Source organism: Amblyraja radiata, chromosome 8 (genome assembly GCF_010909765.2).
Source record: "Amblyraja radiata isolate CabotCenter1 chromosome 8, sAmbRad1.1.pri, whole genome shotgun sequence".
In the NCBI taxonomy this organism is placed as follows: domain Eukaryota; kingdom Metazoa; phylum Chordata; class Chondrichthyes; order Rajiformes; family Rajidae; genus Amblyraja; species Amblyraja radiata.
The window spans coordinates 29,472,412-29,494,344 of record NC_045963.1 but is presented as its reverse complement, the minus strand read 5'-3'; the positions used below and the strand labels follow the sequence as shown (position 1 = coordinate 29,494,344).

Below are 21,933 nucleotides of genomic sequence, written 5' to 3'. Positions count from 1 at the left end.
CTTTGGAAAAATTGTAAATTGAAACATAGAAACATAGAAAATAGGTGCAGACGTTCGCCATTCGGCCCTTCGAGCCAGCACCGCCATTCAATATGATCATGGCTGATCATCCAAAATCAGATGTAAATTGTCCCTAGTGTGTCGGATAGTGCCAGTGCTCGCAGCTCGGTGTGGACTCGGTGGGCCACAGGTCCTGTTTCCATGCTGTATATCTAAAATCCAAAGCCTAAAAGACAGCTGCAGAATTGGAAATTCAATGCATAGAAAAATGGTGCAAATAAATTGGACTTGTGCGACTAAGGAGTGATTGTGACTTGGGTGTCCATTGACAATGGCAATAAAAATTGAGGGGAGATGAAAAACGTATTATCAATTTACTATGACCTATTTACAATACTGCACAAAGTTACAATTATCTCCATTGCATTTATAACATGGAAAGGAGCAATTTGCTCAACTGATCTATTCCACACTGTACACCTGGCCCACAAATCCCTCATGCCCGTAGTCTAAAATACCGGTATCAAAACTTGCCTGAATTAGGCCAATCCAATCTGTCTCAATTGGGAAATAAGTTCCACTCACTGAAGGAGATTCCCCTCTTGGTCCATGTATCATGTCGTTAAGTCCATGTTTCATCTTCTGATGAAATATCATTGACCTGAGATGTCCTCCGCTCATGAACGTTGTCTGATATGCTGCATATTTCCAGTACTATCTGTTTTAATTTTGCATTTATTCCATTTTATTTTAGACTCATTCACAAGTGGAAGGGGCGCAGCAGAGCCCTTGTAGCGGCACCTAGTGGTGGGGTGGAGCGGGCACAACCCTCTTCATTGGTTGGTGCGGTCATCTGGGTGTTGGTTTTTGGAGCCTTTGGCGTGTGTCAGTTAGTTAGTCAGCCCTTCTCCCAGCAACAGGAGCTATTATTGTTAGTGCAGTCAGACATGCGGACTTCACGGGTTTTTGTTCGTTTTTATTAAATATCAAAATGATTTAGCTCAACCTGTCTCGCCTCACTATATTTGGTGACCCCGACGATCCGAACGTTTTTCGGATTTCTTCTCGTTATGTACGCCGACAAGAACTTCGACGACTCGCCTGCCCAGCAGAATGCAGTCGCACTTAAACTGCCCGTGTTCTGGGTGACGCAGCCACATGTGTGGTTCACACACATCTAGGCCCAGTTTGAGCTCCGCCCGATCGTCGCGGATGTGACACGCTACTTCTACGTGGAGGACGCTCTCACCCAGGAGACGGCATCGCAGTTGCTGCCGTTCCTGCAGAATTCGCCTGCCGTTGACAGGTACGAGGCCCTGAAGGCGTTGCTGCTACGCACCTTCGGGCTCAGCCGCCACGATCGCATGGCTTGGCTGCTACATATGGACGGTCTGGGTGATCGTCAGCTGTTGGATCTCATGAGTGAGATGTTAGCACTCATGGATGGACTTCAGCCTTGCCTGTTGTTCAAACAGGTGTTTCTGGAGCAGATGCCCGATGACATACGCCTGCTTCTTGCTGGGTCTGATTTCACCGACCCCCTGCAGCTCGCTGAACGGGCGGATGAACTGTGGCTTTCCAAAGAGCAGGATGGTGGTTCCATCAGCCGGGTGTCCGCGCTGTCGTCACAGCGGCCTCGCTGGGCTGTTCCTCCTCAGGATGACTTCGCTGGCTCGCAGTCCACCGCCGGGGTTCGTAGTAAGCGTCAGTGGTGTTAATACCACCAACGCTGGGGCGTGGAGGCCTGCCAATGCCGTGCCCCCTGCTAGTTTCTGGGAAATTCCTCGGCCGATCGCCAGTAGAGACTATCGCGGTTGGCCAGAAACATTGCCTCTACATCAGGATTCGCCATTCCGGGCTTTGTTTCCTCGTGGATTCTGGGGCTGAGATCAGCATCATCCCTTCGACTGGCCTCGATACCCGTGCTGGGAAGCGTGGCCCCACCCTGACCGCCGTTAATGGCAGTCCCATTCACTCCTACGGGACTCGGACTGTTTCCTTCGTCCTTGATTCTCACCGTTATTTGTGGCCCTTCACCGTCGCGCATTCATGTGGATCTTGTGGGTCCTCTGCCATCGTCTCGTGGTGCCACTCACCTGCTCATGGTTGTGGATCGTTTCACACGGTGGCCTGAAGCTATTCCGCTGTCCAACACCTCCGTTGCGAATTGTGCCCGGGCTCTCGCGGCCCACCGGGTGGTGCGTTTCGGCGTGCCTGCTGACATTTTTACCGATCATGGAGCCCAGTTCATCTCTGCCTTGTAGACAAAAATGCTGGAGGAACTCAGCGGGCGGGGCAGCATCTATGGAGCGAAGGAAATGGGCAACATTTCGGGCCGAAACCCTTCTTCTTCTGAACCCTTCTCGGTTCTTAAGGACTGCTCTTTTGTCTTTGTTTGCAGGGACTCGCATCGTACTCCGCTCCAGCAACCTTATGAAGGGCCCGTCCGGGTGTTGCGGCCTGGTGTAGCGACTTTTGTATTGGATGTCGGGGATCGTGAGGAGATCGTGTCGGTGGCCCGCCTCAAGCCTGCTCATTTGGATGTCGACAGCCCGGTGGTGATGGCCCAACCGCGGCGTAGGGGTCGTCCACTGGCCGAGCCCTGTTCCCCGGTTGCACCTGTTGTGCCTCTTTCCCATTTTCTGCCTGTTTGCCCTGGTCAGCCTGTGGCACCGGTTGTGCCAGTCCCTCCTGTTCCGCCCGTGGCACTGGTTGTGCCTGTCCTTCCTGTCTCCACTCAGTCTGGTCGGGTCATTCGCATGCCCGCTCGTTCCCTCTCCTCGGGTTCTGGGTGGGGGGGGGGGGGGTCCTGTAGCGGCACCTAGTGGTGGGATGGAGAGGGCAGAACCCTCTTCATTGGTCGGAGCGATCATGTGACCGTGGGGTGTTGGTTTTCGCGGGCTATTGCGGTGTGTAAGTTAGTTAGTCAGCGCTCCTCCCAGCAACAGGAGCTATTATTGTTAGTGCAGTCAGACACGCGGACTTCACGGGTTTTTGTTCGTTTTTATTAAAATTAAAAATCATTTCGCTCAACCTGTCTGGCCTCACTACACCCTAGTGAATTTGACAGGAATCAGAGGGGAAAACTGTCTAGATGCCCAAAGTCACATCAAGCACAAAGAAGGGTCTGAAAAAGGAGCCCCGACCCGAAACATCACCCATCTTTTTTCTCCAGAGATGCTGCCTGACCCATTGAGTCACTCCAGCACTTTGTGTCTACCTTCGCTGTAAAGAAGGATGGTTTAGGTTGCCAAAGGCAAACAATTCAGCTGCAGGGTAATCCTGGAGGCAGTTCCTGCAGCAGTAGACTCAGTTATATTTAACTGCTGCCTTAGTGACTCCTTCACAGTTAAGATTGGAAATGAGGTTGCTTGTTGATTCCTGCCGTTTTCTGTTTGCACTTTCTCAAGTAATGTGACAGTTTACATCTGCAGCTGCAAATGTTAGGAAGCTTGACATAGCAGTCTTCCTAATCAGCGTTTATCTGATTATGTTTTATCGGCATGCATCACAGCATGGTTTGGGAACACAACATTGAACATAAAACAGTACAGCACAGGAACAGGCCATTTGACCTACATTGTTCGTGTTGAACATGTTGACAGGATAAACTAATCTCCTCTGCCTGTATGTGATATCCTCCATGCCCTGCATATCCATGTGGCTATGCAAAAACCTCTTAAATACCACTATCGAATCTGCCTCCACCTCCACCACCACCCCTGGCAGGCCATTCCAGGCACCCACCACCCTCTATGTAAAGGAAAACCTGCCCCATATATCTCATTTAAATTTTGCCCACTCTCACCTTAAAGATATGCTCTCTAGCCTTTGCCATTGACATCCTGGTAAAGAAGTTCTGATTGTCTTTCATAATTTTATGTACTGTTACCAGATCTCCCCTCAGTCTCTGAAGGTGTTTTTGAGTGGACATTGGGAGCCCTTCCGATCCTCTTGATACTGGAGTTAAACATTGGCAAGAGACTACAACTTTAAAGCCCTGTCCCACGGTACGAGTTCATTCCAAGAGTTCTCCCGAGTTTGCCCTGATTCGAACTCGGAGATTTACGGTAATGGCCACTCGTCGGTACTCGGGGCTCTCGTGGACCATTTTCATCATGTTGAAAAATCTTCACGAGTCTTCCCGTGCTTACCTGCCATTAGCGAGTCTTCCCGAGTACCTGCCGTTAGCGCTAAGAGACGTCCCCGAGCTCCGACGTACACACTACGTTCATTCTCCGTGCTTACCACAAGTTTGATTTTTTTTTAAACTCGGGAGAGCTCTTGGAATGAACTCGTACCGTGGGACAGGGCTTTTAGGATCAACTTTGGGATCATGACTGACTCTGCATCTTTTAACTGCTCACCCTCTCTGCAAGCGGAGGAATGATTGTTAATGGCTACTCCTTGCCCTCCTGTAGCTTTACTCTGAAGTATTAGACTTTAGATTTTGTCGAAAGATCATGGAAACAGGTCCTTTGGCGCACCAGATCCACACCAACCAGCGATCACCCCGTACACTAACACTGTCCTTCACACTAGGGCCAATTTTACTATTTCACTGAAACCAATTAATCTACAAACCTGAACGTCTTTGGAGGAAACCGGAGAACCCGGAGAAAACCCACAGGGCCACAGGGAAAACGTAAAAAAACTCCATACAGACAGCACCTGTAGTCAGAATCAAGCCCAGTTTTCTGGCAGTTAGAGGCAGCAGCTCTACCAGCTGCACCACTGTGCCACTCTTATTCAAAACGAGAACTAGTCAAAAGGTAAAAATTAAACAAAAGGGTGTCAGATAAGGGGAGAAGTGGAGCCAAAGTGAGGGATATAGAGGATGTTGGTGGAAGGGAATGGGGAAGGGGGGGGGGGGGGGGGGGGGGGGGGGCAGTGTTGTGAGTCAGTATCCAGATTCAGAGACAGTTTCTTCCCAGCATTTATCGAGCAACAGAACTGTCCTCTCACCAACTAGGTACGGGTCCTGACCTCCCATCTACCTCATTGGAGACCTTCGACCTATCTTTAATCAGACTTTACTTTGCATTAAATGTTATACCTTTTATGCTGCATCTGTACACTGTGGACAGATTGATTGTAATCATGCATAGTCTTTCCACTGACTGGATAACACGCAACAAAAAGCTTTTCACTGTACCTCGGACAATAAATTAAACAATCAAGGCCAGTATTCAACCAAGGTAGACAAAAGTGCTGGAGAAACTCAGCAGGGTGAGGCAGCATCTATGGAGTGAAGGAAATAGGCAATGTTTCGGGCCAAAACCCTTCTTCAGACTGATGTGAGGGTGAGGGGAGGGGGGGGAAGAAGAAAGGAAGAGTTGGAACCAGTGGGCTGAGGGAGCGCTGAGAAGGGGAGGAGAAAGTAAGGACTACCTGAAATTAGAGAAGTCAATGTTCATACCGCTGGGGTGCAAACTGCGCAAACGAAATATGAGGTGCTGCTCCTCCAATTTCCCTCATCCTTTCTTCTTCCCGCCCTCCCCCACACCCAATCTCACATCAGTCTGAAGAAGGATTTCGACCCGAAACGTTGCCTATTTCCTTCGCTCCATTTATGCTGCCTCACCCGCTGAGTTTCTCCAGCACTTTTGTCTACCTTTGATTTTCCAGCAGTTCCTTCTTAAACAGTATTCAACTACCTTGGTACAAATGACAATACTAAACTATTAAGCCATTTAAATTAATATCACTTGGCTCAAAGATGAAATTTTGTATCAGGCACCTTCGGAATAACATGATTTTCTCCCTGGTTCTTCACTGGAAGATCGTGCGTCTTTCACTGTCCACGTTGGTTCATACATCTCGGATGTCACTGAAAACCACCCACAATCATCTTCTTCGAACGAACAGTGTGAGCCAGCTGGAAGGTTACCTGGAAGGTGAAAGAAGAGTATCTATGATTTTCCTATCCAAAATAAACAATTGCAGAAGCAGATGACGTGATATTTGCAAAACGAAATCACCAAGTGGCAAGACCCTTGTAACCCGCAAGAACCACAGGTCTAAGGGAATGGACTTGGTCGGCAAAAGTGAGTTTATCGGCATCAGAAACGTGGCGACTCATGTGTACTGCCTAGGTGAGGACTGCTGTATGATTTTAAAAAAGTTTTTAAATAAATATTTTTATTAGAAGCATGTATACAAATAATAATAAGCGACAATTTAATTACAGATTTCTTACATAGCTTCAGTTTTTAAATTTTTTTTTTAAAGAATAAAGATAAAGAGAGAAAAAGATAAGAGAAACTATAATCTAATAGGTAGAAAAAGAAGAAAAACTAAATTACAAATAACAAGATTGTGGAGATAGATCCAGGAGATATTAAGTATAATTATTCATCCAATCCCAAACTCAGGTTTCAACCCTGATTTTGTGTTAAACCAATTCACTTTTTTAAGAATTCAATAAATGGAGACCATATTCTAACAAATAATTCTGGTTTGTCAATTAAGACAAATCTTATTTTTTCCATATGCAAGGTCTCAGTCATTTCCGTAATCCTGATTTTAATTGTGGGGGTTGCTGTTTTTTTTCCAAATTGTTAGTATTAATTTTTTCGCAGTTATTAGACTGTAATCAAGAAAGTGTCTCTGACTTATCGTAAAGTTTGTGCTATGTTCTGATAATCCTAATACTATTAATTTTGGATCTGGGTCCAGTTGGTTATTGATAACTTCAGAAATAATTTTAAAAATGTCCTTCCAAAAATCTTGAATTTTTATACGTTACAAAGGTATGAGTTGGCTTCTTGAAATTGGCATTTATCACAAAGAGGTGAAAAATTTGGAAAAATCCTATTTAATTTTGTCTTCTAATAATGTAATCTATATAGTATTTTAAATTGTATCAAGGAGTGTCTAGCATTTAACGAACAGTGGTTTATATATTGTAAGCTTTCATCCCATGTGTCTTTTATTGTGGGTTGAGTCAACTCATCCTCCCATGCTCGTCTGTATGATTCTGATGACGGAACCTCAGTATCTAAGAGGATATTATAGACATAAGATATTAATTTATTTGTATTGGGATGTCTATTCAAACATTCATCAAGGGTTTCTGGACCCCTAAATCTATAGTCTTGCGTGTGGAGTTTTACATAGTCTCTGAGTTGAAAATATCTAAAATAATTTGCTGTATGATTTGCTAATGCTGTATGATTTTACCAGGTTGTATGCAAAACACTTTAACATTATTGCCTTATCTAAATGTTATTCCCTTATTTAAACATTATTCCCTTATCATGTATCTATACACTGTTAATGGATCGCTTGTAATCATGCATTGCCTTTCTGCTGACTGGTTAGCACGCAACAAAAGCTTTTCACTGTACTTCGGTAAATGTGACAATAAAGTAAACTGAAACTGAACTGAACTGAACAAAACATTTCACTGTACCTAGGTACATGTGATAATAAAGTATCATTGAATTCACTGGGGATGTGTGGCAGCAAGAGTGGATTATTTCCAGCAATCTGCTTCTAAGTGGCAAGCAGCATTTTTGGAGAAAAGGAATAGGTGACGTATAGGGTCAAAATGTCTGAAGAACGGTTTCGACCCAAAACATCACCTATTCCATTTCTACGGGGATGCTGCCTGACCCGCTGAGTTACTTCTGCAATTGTTGTCTATCTTCTGCTTCAAAATGCTACGTTTATAAAGTGTAGTTTCATTTGCAATTAGATGGATTCATCTTTAAGTGGTCAGCTTGGTTTTTGCCAGGTAGTTAATGACTTTGACGGATATAGATAGTGCCTCGGGGTGGTTTACATCCCACAGTATGGAGAGCTGTTTCTATTCTATGTTGAGGCACAAGACATTGGAAACGGAACGGCAAACTCAGAAACACTTGTGGGGAAGAAACATTGGGTGTCTTGCTCAGAGCTGGCCACCTATCCTCCTGCATCAGAAAAAGTCATACTATGCATTTCCACTACATTCCAGAGTCAAGTGGGTCGTATGGTCCTATGTCCCAGACAGAACAATGAAATTCTTACGTGCAGCAGCACAACAGAACATGTAAACATTGTACTCTGTACATTTCAGAATTCTATCATTTTCAATGTTTCATATGGTTGCTTCAAACCATTCTCTCAAGGTCTTTGTCAAAACCCTTTAATATTGTGGGTGGTCGAAGGATATGTGGCCAATGCAAATGGCACTGAGATTAACATAAGGTGTGCAAATAGAACATAGAGCAGTAGAGCTCGGGAACAGGCCCTTCAGCCCACAATGTCTGTGCTGAACACGACGCTAAGATAAACTAATCTCATCTGCCTGCACATGATCGGGTGGTGCCACCAGCAGTGGCTGCCTCACCAACAGTCTTCTTTTTGTTATTTTTAGTATGTTTTAAACAGTATGTTTTTGTGTTCCTTGGTTTGTTTTATGTGGGGGGTGGGGTGGGTGGGGGGAAACTTTTTTCAATCTCTTATTTCGACGGAGATGCGATTTTTTTCCGTATCGTATCTCCATCCCCACTGCGGCCTAACATAGTGGAGTTGACGGCCTATCCTGGAGACCGACGGGCGCTCCAAGCTGCAAGAGTCTGCGGGACTTTAACATTGCAGAGCTTGCGATCCCTTTTGCCGGGGATCGAAGCTCCAACTGCTGGGCCTGCGGACTTGAACATCGTGAAGCCCGCGGTGTCTGGTAAGAAGAGGTTGATTCAGGAGCTCCATGCCGCGTAGAGAATTTCAACCACCTCGATGCGGGAGTTTTGATCACCCCAACCCCATCACCTTCGATCGTCGGCTGCGGGGGCTTTGATCGCCCCGACTGCAGATGGTTTGACTGCCCCAACCGTGGGAGAACAAGAGGAAGAAAATGGAACTTTATTGCCTTCCATCACAGTGAGGAATGTACAATCCACTGTGATGGATGTTTATGTTAACTTTTATGTGGTTGTGTGTCTCGTTGCTTTTTACTTAGTATGGCTGTATGGTAACTCAAATTTCACTGTACCTTCATTGGTACATGTGACAATAAACTGACCTGGAAACCTGGAAACCTTGATCCATACCCCTCCATTCTCTGTATATTCATACATATTCATAGTGTCTTAAACACCACTATGGTATCTTCCTCCATCACAATCCTGACAACGTGCTCCAGACACCCACCACCCTTTGTGTAAAAACTTGCCCCGCTCATCTCCTTTAAACATTGCCCCTCTCACCTTAAATATGTAAGGCGGAGGGAGTCAGTATCCAGATTCAGGGACGGTTTCTTCCAGGCAACTGAACCGTCCTCTCACCGACTAGAGAGCGGATCTACTTTAAAATTTGCCCTTCTCATGATAAATCTACACTCTCTCGTCTTTGACATTTCTAAAAATGTACATTGAACTTCAAACTATACTACTCAGATGGAAGCTGAATGAGGAGAGAACCCATGGTATTTAACAGCACAATCATGTAAATTTAGAATATTAGCACACTAAACTGGAATATTGGACCAGAAAATAAGAAACAATAAAAGGAAATGAATCGGAATAATGTTAAATTATATACAAGAAAATATTTTTTCAGAAAAATGATTGTTTCGGACAATTTGTAAAGAGGCAACAAATGCAAATAATAGTAAAGATGTTGAAAGTATTGTTGGATTGTAATAAGTTCATGTCATAGGAGCAGGAGTAGGCCATTCAGCCCATCGAGTCTACTCCGCCATTCAATCATGACTGATCTACCTTTCACTCTCAGCCCCATTCTCCTGCCTTCTCCCCATAACCCTTGGCAGCCTTACCAATCAAGTATCTGACAATCTCCACTTTAAAATATAGGAAGCATTATATACTTTCAGGATGAAAACTCTAATTTGAATTGCTTTTTATTTTCTCTATCTTTTCCTTCCACAAGGTAAATAAAGAGATCCTTCAAATACCAATTTAACCTTTCAGTATTATCCCAGCACTATTCCTTTCCTCAGTAATGAAGGTTGTAACAGGCTGCAAGATCAAATGTACTGATAACAACAATGAACTTGACGATTTCAATGGGGTCTTTCACTTTGCCGGAACATCATGGGCCAAATACTGTAATTGATGTGCTATTTAAGTGTAATTACTGTTGGACCATAAGACACAGGAGCAGAATTAGGTCAGTAAGTTTACTTCGCCACTCAATCATGGCTGATTTATTTTTTCCTGCCAACACTATTCTCCTGCTTTTTCCCCATAACCTTTAACACCCTTCCTAATCAAGAACCTATCAATCTCCGATATAAAACTACCCAATGTCTTGGCCGCCACAGCCGTTTGTGCCAATGAGTTCCATAGATACAACACCTACTGGGGGCAACTCGGTGGTGCAGTGGTAGAGTTGCTGCCTTCCAGTTTGTACGTTCTCCCCATGACCGCATGGGTTTTCCCCGGGTGCTCCGGTTTCCTCCCATAATCCAAAGACGTGCAAGTTTGTACGTTAAATGGCTTTGGTAAAGATGGTGAATTGTCCCTCGTGTGTGGAATAGTGCTCATGTACGGGGATCGCTGGTCGGTGCAGGGCCGAAGGGCCTGTTTCTCTAAACTAACCTCGATTCTAAAGGCACATCCTTTTATTCTGATGTTGTAATGCAAACAAATGTAGCTGTCAATTTGACAATAGCAATGTATCTCAAATACGAGAGTTAAGCATTTAATAATCCATTTTACAACCATACTAATTTGAAAGAGGTAGGCCACTTCACCCCTTAAGACTGGTTCACCATTCAATAAGATTATGGCTGATCTGATTGGAACCTCAACTTTGCTTTCACCGCTACTCATCATAAACTATTACCATGTCACATTTTCAATATCGATCTACATCTGTCTTAAAAATATTCAAAGACTTTGCTTCCACTGCTCTTGCAGGAAGAGAATGCCTTCATAGTCTTCAGAGAGAAAAATTCTTGTGTCGACTCTATCAAAACCTTGACCTCTTGTTCTAGAATTTCCTACAAGAGGAAACGTTCTCACCATGCCCACTCTCAGGAACTTATAGAGTCATACAGTATTGACGGACACAAAAACCTGGAGTAACTCACCGGGTCAGGCAGCATCTCTGGAGAAAAGGAATAGCTTTTTGTGTCTATCTGGTTTAAACCAGCATCTGGAGTTCCTCCCTGCACATACAGTGTAGAAATATGCTCTTCGGTCCAACTTGCCCACACCGCCCAACATGCCCCATCCACACTAGTCCCACCTGCCTGCATTTGGCTCATATCCCTCTAAACCTTTCATTTCTTATATATTTCAATTTACCACATTTCAATCATGTTTTATCTCACTCTAAATTCCAGCAAAAACGTGTCTAACCCGACCAACTTTTCCTCATAAGACGCGCTGCCCATTTCAGGTGAGTACAAGGAACTGCAGGTGCTGGTTTACAAAAAAAGACACAATGTGCTGGATTAACTCAGCGGGTCAGGCGGCATCTCTGGTGAATGTGGAGATCCATGTTCTGAGTTACTCCAGCACTTTGTGCCTGCCCATTTCATGTATCGGTCAAAAATACATTTGCTGAACAGCTTTTATTGCATTGACAATCTTCCTTAAATCAGGAGAACAGTACTTCAGATGTCATCTGACCAATGTCCCATATAACTGAAGCGTAATTTCTCTACTTTTATATTCGATCCCCCTCGCTACAAACAGTAACATTCTGCTAGCTCTCCTAATTATTTGGTACACCAGCATACTGGAAAACGTTAAGTCAAGCACTAAGGACACCGTATCCCTGCGAAATTGAAAGTCCTACAGTCTCTCACACCTTAAAACAAAATGTAAAAAAAAAAAAAATCCTTTGTAAACAGCACATTTAGCAACCATATCTTCAGTCTTCATCCAAGCCATTCATATGAATGGTAAGATCTTGGAATTCCCTTCTATTTGAACTATGGGAATATTTTCACCAGAAGAACTTGAGCCGACTAGAGGGCAATTAAGGATGGGCAATAAATGTTGGTTTTACCAGTGACACCCAGACCTCAAGAAATGAATATATAGATATCCCATCCTTTAGATTTACTGCTGTACTCTTTGTCCTTGTGCTGAACTTGGATATATTTTGGTAGCTGTTTAATGAATAAAGTTGCCTGCGCTAGGCACATTACCTATCGTCTACCTCATTGCGGACCCTCGGACAATCTCTTATTCGACTTTATAGAGTCATGGAATCATGGAGTCATGCAGCATGGAAACAGGCCCAGCGGCCCAACTTGCCCACACCCAGCAACATGTCCCATCTATAGTAGCCCCACCTGCCTGCATTTGGCCCATATCCCTCCAACCCTATCCTGTCCACGTAGCTGTCTAAATGTTTCTTAAACATTGCAATAGTACCTGCCTCAACTACCTCCTCCAGCGGCTGGTTCCATATACCCACCACCCTTTATGTAAAAGTTATCCCTCAGTTTCCTATTAAATCTTTCCCCCTTCACATTTCATCTATATCCTCTGGTTCTCGATTCCCCTACTCTGGGCTAAAGATTCTGTGCGTTTACCTGATCTGTCCTTTAAAAAAACAAAACTATTTATTTATTTATTTATTTATTATTTATTAGAAGTAGTGTACATTACAGTGATATAAGCCAAAAATAACATAATACATTTCCTGCACCACTTTATATTTTAAACTTTAAAAAGAAGAAAAGTAAAGAGAGTTAGATAGGATAGTAATTGCGTGAAAGAGTGATCAAGAGAGACCCTTAGAAACGTAAAACTCAAAAATAGTTAAGAAGAAAGCCAAAGACAAAGAAAGTGAGAAGAAGAGAACAGAAGATATAAAAAAACTAAAAAAAGATTAAAAGGGATATACATACTTCGTATCTTTACTCACCCTTCACCAGGTCCTGAAACCATTTATTATCAAAGTTATGTTGCACCCTATACTTGTAATAAGTCGATAAATGGAGACCAAATCTTTTGGAAATGCTCTGGTTTGCCTGCTAGGAGGAATCTCATGTCGTTCAGGTGTAACACTTCGGACATATTTGAAATCCACATATTTATCGTTGGTGTTGGGGCGTTTTTCCAGAATTTAAGTATGAGTTTTTTTCCTGTTATTAAACCGTAATTAAGTAAGCTCTTTTGGAATGAAGTCAGCTCAAGGCTGGCTTCCATTGTTCCAAAAATAATCAATTCTGCGTTCGGTCTCAGTTTTATTTTTAATAATTTTATAAAAATTTCAAAGATTTAATTCCAAAATGTTTAGATTTTTATACAAAAAACAAAGGAATGTGCTATAGTTGCTTCTTGGGATAGACATTTATCACAGATGGGTGAGACATTTGGAAAAAGTTTACTTATTTTTGTTTTTGAATAATATGTCTATGTAAAGTTTTAAATTGGATTAGAATATGTCTTACATTGATCGAGCATTTATGCACATATAGCTACCTGATCTATTCTTATCACAGTTTTGTACATTTCTATAAGATCCCTCATCCTCTTGTGCACCAAGGAATAGAGTCCTAGTCTGTTATAGTCTCCTTATAGCTCAGGTCCTTGAGCTCTGGCAACATCCTTGTAAATCTTCTCTGCACCCTTTCCAGCTTGACAATATCTTTCCTATAACATGGTGCCTAAAAGTGAACACAAATATAAGCTTACCAACACCTTATACAACTGCAACATGACCCCCCAGCTTCGATACAATGCTCTGACTGATGAAGACCAATGTGCCAAAAGCCTTTTTAACCACCCTATCTACCTGTGACCACTCTATCTACCTTTGAAGGTTTACCTTGCACTAAACGTTATTCCCTCTCTCCTGTACGTGTACACTATGGGAGGCTTGATTGTTTTAATGTATAGCTTTTTCGTTAACTGAATGGCACACGGCAAAACAGCTTTTCACTGTACTTCAGTGCATGTGACAATAATCTAAACTATCAAAGTATTTCTAGACCAGTGTTCAAAGAGCAACATTGGTCAACAAACAAGTTCTGCCAAGACTTCATGAAAGGTGACACTTTCCATTGACAGGATTAACATGAGAATATAAAATCAACTTTGAACTGTTTACAGGTTTTATTGAGAATTGTGGATTGTGGAAAAAGATCTACGCAAGCTGCTTATTCTTCTTATGTTACACAAAATGCATCAATCTCATTAATGTGGCATAAGCAGGATTCTAGGCATTACTACATTGGCAGTAGACCTTGTCCAAAGAAATCAGTAATGATGATAAATGTTATTATCCATTTTAAACAACCAGATCCATATAAAATAAATATATTTTTGTAACCTCCCAAAAAATAACGGTGTAATAACTCCTACTTGTCGTCAACATTGAATGTCTTACAGACTTTGATTAAACAATGTCCATTATAATCATTGCATTTAATCATTCCGGGAATAATTTATCATTAGGTTACTCATATAAGGTAGGTGATTACTTAAAAGGTAATGTGCATTCTATCATACTGTCATGTAATCACAAATGTTATAAAAAGGAAGGATGTGCATGCATATACTTTCTAATTTTGGTCTTTAAAACTGTTAGATTAACCACTCACGATGGTGAATCAGTGACCCCTCTTACTGAAGTGATGGTGTTTTCCATTCTGAGGGGAATTTGTGCATTTTCAGCTTCATGCCAACACATTTGCTATTACTAGGTGCTGCCTATAAAACATTAAGCCCAACGTATTGTGAATAGTACAGCAATTACTAACCCTGTCATTACCCATTTAAAAAAATTCTGCTGATATTAGTCAAAGTCAAATCTTAAGCAGTTTTAATCAGCTGTTCACAGCTCTTAATCCCCGGTATTACAGAGATTGATTTGAAAAGCTTGGGGTGGAAATGCACTCACACAACTCCTAGAGAAAATGCTGCCGTGGATTTGAAAATGAGATTAACCTGGAGAACAGCATTTTTCTGAACAGGTTCTCGAGTGTTTTATCACCCATCAGGAGGTTTGTTCTAATTTTTCAGCAGTTTTTGTGGTCTTAAGGCACTTTCTTTCCCCTGGTGTAACAAAGGCAGACCCGGTTTACAAAGAAGGGATGAGTACTTTTTGTAACTTTATAACATATGTGTGTGTGTGTGTGTTTATGTATGTATATGTATATGTACAGTATTGTTCTGTTTTGGGACATATGACAATAAAACACTCTTAACTCTTGTTTCTAAACCTGAATACTTTGAATACCTAAATCATCTTTTTCCACACTTAAACCAAACTCGCTGCAAGTATAACTGTAATTTGCTGTCTGTGAGGAATAACCATCAAATATCAGATCTTTTCAGCCTCAATAGCAGCATGCTATTTTATTTTATTTTTGCTACAGGTATGCCTGCTAAATTACCTATATCTATTGATTTCCTTTTATTTTTACAATGTTGATTTGACATGTGATGTTCCCTCTCCAAATTTATGTACAGAGAAATGGAAAACCTTTAAACTATCTTTAATCGGACTTTATTGTTAAATCATTGCACTAAATGCTGTACCCTTTATCCGTGCAGTGTGGACAACTTGATTGTATTCATAAAATGACACGTAGTGCTGCAGTAACAGCAGGTCAGGCAGCATCTCTGGAGAACATGGATCAGTGATGTTTTGGGTTGGAACGCTTCCTGTCACCTACAGTGACTTGCAAAAGTATTCATACCCTTTGAACTTTTCCACATTTTGTCATGTTACAACCACAAACGTAAATGTATTTTATTGGGATTTTATGTGATAGACCAACACAAAGTGGCGCATAATTGTGAAGTGGAAGGAAAATGATACATGGTTTTCAAATTTTTTTATAAATAAAAAACTGAAAAGTGTGGCGTGCAAAAGTATTCAGCCCCCTTTACTCTGATACCCCTAAATAAAATCCAGTGCAACCAATTGCCTTCAGAAGTCACCTAATTAGTAAATAGAGTCCACTTGTGTGTAATCTCATCTCAGTATAAATACAGCTGTTCTGTGAAGGCCTCAGAGGTTTGTTAGAGAACATTAGTGAACAAACAGCATCATGAAGCCCAAGGAACACACCAGACAGGTCAGGGATAAAGTTGTGGAGAAGTTTAAAGCAGGGTGTAGGTTATAAATAAATATCCCAAGCTTTGAACATCTCACGGAGCACTGTTCAATCCATCATCCGAAAATGGAAAGAGTATGGCACAACTGCAAACCTACCAAGACATGGCCGTCCACCTAAACTGACAGGCCGGGCAAGGAGAGCATTGATCAGAGAAGCAGCCATGGTAACTCTGGAGGAGCTGCAGAGATCCACAGCTCAGGTGGGAGAATCTGTCCACAGGACAACTATTAGTCGTGCACTCCACAAATCGGGCCTTTATGGAAGAGTGGCAAGAAGAAAGCCATTGTTGAAAAAAAGCCATAAGAAGTCCCGTTTGCAGTTTGCCACAAGCCATGTGGGGGACACAGCAAACATGTGGAGGAAGGTACTCTGGTCAGATGAGACCAAAATTGAAGTTTTTGGCCTAAATGCAAAACACTATGTATGGCGGAAAACTAACACTGCACATCACCCTGAACACACCATCCCCACTGTGAAACATGGTGGTGGCAGCATCATGCTGTGGGGATGCTTTTCATCAGCAGGGACAGGGAAGCTGGTCAGAGTTGATGGGAAGATGGATGGAGCCAAATACAGGGCAATCTTGGAAGAAAACCTGTAGAGTCTGCAAAAGACTTGAGACTGGGGCGGAGGTTCACCTTCCAGCAGGACAACGACCCTAAACATACAGCCAGAGCTACAATGGAATGGTTTAGATCAAAGCATATTCATGTGTTAGAATGGCTCAGTCAAAGTCCAGACCTAAATCCAATTGAGAATCTCTGGCAAGACTTGAAAATTGCTGTTCACAGACGCTCTCCATCTAATCTGACTGAGCTTGAGCTATTTTGCAAAGAAGAATGGGCAAAAATTTCAGTCTCTAGATGTGCAAAGCTGGTAGAGACATACCCCAAAAGGCTTGCAGCTGTAATTGCAGCGAAAGGTGGTTCTACAAAGTATTGACTCAGGGGGGCTGAATACTTTTGCACGCCACACTTTTCAGTTTTTTATTTGAAAAAAATTTGTAAACCATGTATCATTTTCCTTCCACTTCACAATTATGCACCACTTTGTGTTGGTCTATCACATAAAATCCCAATAAAATACATTTACGTTTGTGGTTGTAACGTGACAAAATGTGGAAAAGTTCAAGGGGTATGAAAACTTTTGCAAGCCATTGTATATACCTATATAGATGACCCAAAATGTCACCTTATCTTTTTCTCCAGAGATGTTGTCTTACCCGCTGAGTTACTCCTGCAGTTTGCATCAATCTTTGGTATAAACCAGCATCTTAATTTCTTTCTACACATCTCTCATGAATCTGAATTGGTGACGTTTTGGTTTCAGAGTCGTCTTCAGATTGAATAGGTGACGTTTTGGGTCTCCAGAGATGCTGCCTGACCCGCTGAGTTACTCCAGCACTTTGTGTCCTTTTGGGTATTAACCAGCATCTTCAGTTCTTTCTTTCTACATCGATGATATACAGTCTTTTCTTTGACTGGTTGGCATGCAAACAAAAGCTTTTTACTGCACCTGGGTACACGCGACAATAATAAAATTCACTAAACTAGAATATACTAAATAGATCTGCCAACATTAAACAGTAAATAATCGGATCTTGCCTAACAAAATCTGATAGCGTCTCACAAAATGGTGAGTCTGTGGTGGATAATGGCTGACATGCTATCACATTGACATCAGCATGCATGTAAAATAAAGATGAATGGACTCACTACACACTGATCCTTCATCTTCTGCCTTGCTGCAGTCCTCAGTGAAATCGCAGAGCTGCCTCAGTTTAATAGCTACCCCATTCCAGCAACTGAACGTTCCCTCAAGCGTTGTCCTGGAGCCTGTCAAAGGACCTGAAATACAACCACAAATGGAATGGCACATAAAACGCACTTTATTTTCCACCATAACGCCAATGATTGATAGGATTTTACTGTGCAGCTTCTGTGCAGTATGATGATTATGGCAGGGGTGCCTTTGAGAGGTCACAGAATCACAGTTTCCCACAACATAACTATTCCTGTTTACGTTTATCATGGAAACTTGAAAAGGTGATATAAACTGCATACACAACATGAGCAAATTATTGTGGTTAATCCCATTAAAAAGGCTTCAAAATAAGAATCGCCACCCTCCTTTGAAAATGTTGGAAATTATAATGTTGTGTAAAAGGGTTTATGACTATTACATTTATAAACCATCTAGAAAGTGAAAGAAGATATGAGGAACTGCAGGTGCTGGTATAGAAAAAAAAGACACAAAGTGCTGGAGCAACTCCAGCAAGTCAGGCAGCATCTCTGGAAAGCATGGATACAGACAGCATCCGTAATCAGGACCGATCCCGGGTCTCTGGAGCTCCAAGCAGCAACTCTGCCGCTGTGCCACAGTGCTGCCCTTGGGGGGCAACATTTGAATGGGGCCACATTTTTTTTAACACAGTCTCCACACAACCAGCACCTGAGGTCGGGATCGAACCCAGGTCTCTGGCTCTGTGAGGCAGCAACTCTACCAGCGGTGCCTATGTGGCAAATTAGAACTAGAACTACCTGTATCCACAAATACGGAAACACAGGAAAAGAAAATTAAAGGTTCGGTGTTTAACGATATCAGGTGCAGTTGAGAAGTTTTATTCTTAATCAGATAACACTTTTTACATGAATCTTGAAGTCTGTTAGTCCTGGCATCAATTGCCACGGATTATATAAGCAAGAGAAAGCCTGCATTTGCACACTTCCACTCATGACCTGAGGATACCGTATAGTCAATGAAGTGTTGTTATTATTATTATTAAGGAAACAGAATAGTCAATATGCAAACAGCATATATTAATAAAAACCTAATTAATAATTATCTGATAATCCATCTCAATGTTATTAGGCAGTTGTAAGTATTGGCCAGCATGTGAAGATAGGGATTAAAGGGTCCCTTTCAGAATGGCAGGCAGTGACTAGTGGGGTACCGCAAAGCTCGGTGCTGGGATCGCAGCTATTTACAATATACTGTACATTAATGATTTAGATTAATTAAAAGTAACATTAGCAAATTTGCAGATGACACAAAGCTGGGTGGCAGATGACACAAAGCTGTGAACTGTGAAGAGGATGCTATGAGGATGCAGGGTGACTTGGACTGGTTGGGTGAGTGGGCAGATGCATGGCAGATGCAGTATAATGTGGATAAATGTGGGGTTATCCACTTTGGTGGCAAGAACGGGAAGGCAGATTATTAACTGAATGGTGTCAGGTTAGGAAAAGGGGAACTACAACGGGATATAGGGGTCCTTGTACATCAGTCACTGAAAGTAAGCATACAGGTATTGCAGTCGTGTGAAGAAAGCTAAGGCATGTTGGCCTTCATAACGAGAGGAGTTGAGTATAGGAGCAAAGAGGTCCTTCTACAGTTGTACAGGGCCCTGGTGAGACCACACCTGGAGTATTGTGTGCAGTTTTGGTCTCCTAATATGAAGAAGGACATTCTTGCTATTGAGGGAGTGCAGCATAAGTTCACCAGGTTAATTCCCGAGATGGCGGGACTGTCGTATGATGAAAGAATGGAGCGACTGGGCTTGTATTCACTGGAATTTAGGATGAGAGGCGATCTCATAAAATGATTAAGGGATTGGATACACTAGATGCAGGAAACATGTTACCGATGTTGGGCGAGTCCAGAACCAGGGGCCACAGTTTAAGAATAAGGGGTAAGCCATTTAGAACTGAGATGCGGAAAAACTTTTTCACACAGTTGTGAATTTGTGGAATTCTCTGCCACAGAAGGCAGTGATGGCCGATTCACTGGATGCATTCAAAAGTGAGTTAGATAGAACTCTTGGGGCTAGCGGAATCAAGGGATATGGGGAGAAGGCATGAACGGGGTACTGATTGTGGATGATCAGCCATGATCACATTGAATGGTGGTGCTGGCTCGAAGGGCCGAATGGCCTACCCCTGCACCTATTGGCTATGTATCGATGAACCTATTGAAAACGGTGTCATTTCTTGGCCACCTGTGAAGTCTGACAGAAACTCTGTTGACGCTGCAACAATCTGTTCACAGTAGGGAGTGTACAGGAAAAAGCAAGACTCAGGAAACAGTTATGATAAATAGCAACTGCAATTAAGCAAATTGCAAGTAAACAGGTACGTATAAAAATGTCATCTATTTAGGCCACCCAAAGAGTTGTTCATATGCCTGGCAGATGGAAGTCGCAAAATAATTAGTTTAGTTTAGTTTAGTTTAGAGATACAGCTTGGATACTGGCCCTTTGGATCACTGAGTCCATGCCAACCTGCGATCCCCGCGCACTAACGGCGTCTACGCACACTAGGGATAATTTACAATTTTACCAGGCCAATTAGTCGACAAACCTGCACGTCTGTGGAGTGTGGCTTTTTAAACTGCTCTAAATGCCATTAGATATCAGTTATTATTTTCTTCACCTATAAGACTGTATAATAATGAATGTCAATCATATAGACATTACATTCTCTTTTTTTTGTTCTACCAAAGCTGCGCTTGGTTTACAAAATGCACAATTTGAGTGCCGGGAGGGTATTGGTAGAGGAGGTTTACGAGCAAGATTCCAAGGATGATTGCGCTAATGTATGAGGAACATTTGATGGGTCTGGGCCTGTACTCGTGGACTTTAGAAGGATGAAGGGACCTTATTGAAACTAACTGAATAGTGTAAGGCCTTGTTAGAGTGAATGTGGAAAGGATGTTTCCACTAGTGGGGGAGTCTAGGACCAGAGGACACTGTCTCAGAATAAAATGAAGCACCATTAAGACTCTATTCCTTGGAGCGCAGGAGGATGAAGGGTGATCTTATAGAGGTGTACAAGAGAGGATTAGATTGGGTAGACGCACAGAGTCTTGCCCAGAGTATGGGAATCGAGGACCAGAGGACATAGGTTTAAGATGAGGAAGGAAAGATTTAATAGTAACCTGAGGGGTATCTTTAGCACGCAAAGGGTGGTGGGCGTATGGAATAAGCTGCCAGAGGAAGTAGTTGAGGTAGGGACTATTGCAACATTTAAGAAACATTTAGACAGGTACATGGATAGGACAGGATTAGAGGGATATGAACCAAATGCAGGCAGATGGGACAAGTGTAGATGGGACATATTGGCCGGTTTGGGAAAGTTGCGCTGAAGGGCCTGTTTCCATGCTGTAAGACTCTCCAACTGTCTCGAGGAGGATTTTTTTAGTCAGAGGGTGGTGAATCATTGCCACAGACGGCTGTGGCGACCAAACCATTGGGCATTTTTAAAGTGGAGATTGACAGATTCTTGATGAGTAAGTGTGTCAAAGGTTATGGGCAGAAGGCAGGAGAATGGGGTGAGAAGGAAAGATAGATCAGCAAGGATTGAATGGTGGAGTAAACTCGAGGGGCCGAATTACCAAATTCTGCTCCAAAACCATCTCACTGTGCAATGTGCTAATTAGTGTAAGTGGTAAGTTTCAATAAGCTAATATGATATTAAATTGGCATGTCTTGTTAGTGTCAGCAAGGTCATAATACCAAGTCATTCCAAAAGTTGAACATTTTAATCATGCTGTGATTTTGGAAATTTAGATGACAAGAGGTGAAAATGAAAAAGTTTATTTTATGTTTAGGAAGCTGAAATCAGACTGAATATTTCAGGGATATAAAGAAAGCAAGAAAGAAGTCTAACAGGAATCAGGGGTGCTAAAAGGGGCCATAAAAGGCCGTTGGAGTGTGGTTTAAGTTGGGTTTACTTTAGAGACGCAGCACTGAAACAGGCCCTTTGGCCCACCGAGTCTGCGCAGACCTGCGATCCCCGCATACTAACACCATCCTACACATACTAGGGACAATTTACAATTTTACAAAGCCAATTAACCTCTAAATCTGTACATCTTTGGAGTAGGAGCAAGGAAAA

At 42.4% G+C, this 21,933-nt stretch overlaps 1 protein-coding gene across 1 annotated transcript in view; it reads right to left on the bottom strand.

The window, feature by feature from the left end:
• The window catches only part of LOC116976478 (ALK tyrosine kinase receptor-like), a 65,363-nt gene that overhangs the window by 13,260 nt on the left and 30,170 nt on the right, over positions 1–21,933 (bottom strand). Inside the window, exons 4-5 of the mRNA XM_033026372.1 lie at positions 17,755–17,886; positions 5,741–5,890 (exon numbers count right to left, since the gene is read on the bottom strand). Coding sequence (XP_032882263.1) covers positions 5,741–5,890; positions 17,755–17,886 — 282 coding nt within the window. The remainder of the gene's footprint in view (positions 1–5,740; positions 5,891–17,754; positions 17,887–21,933) is intronic.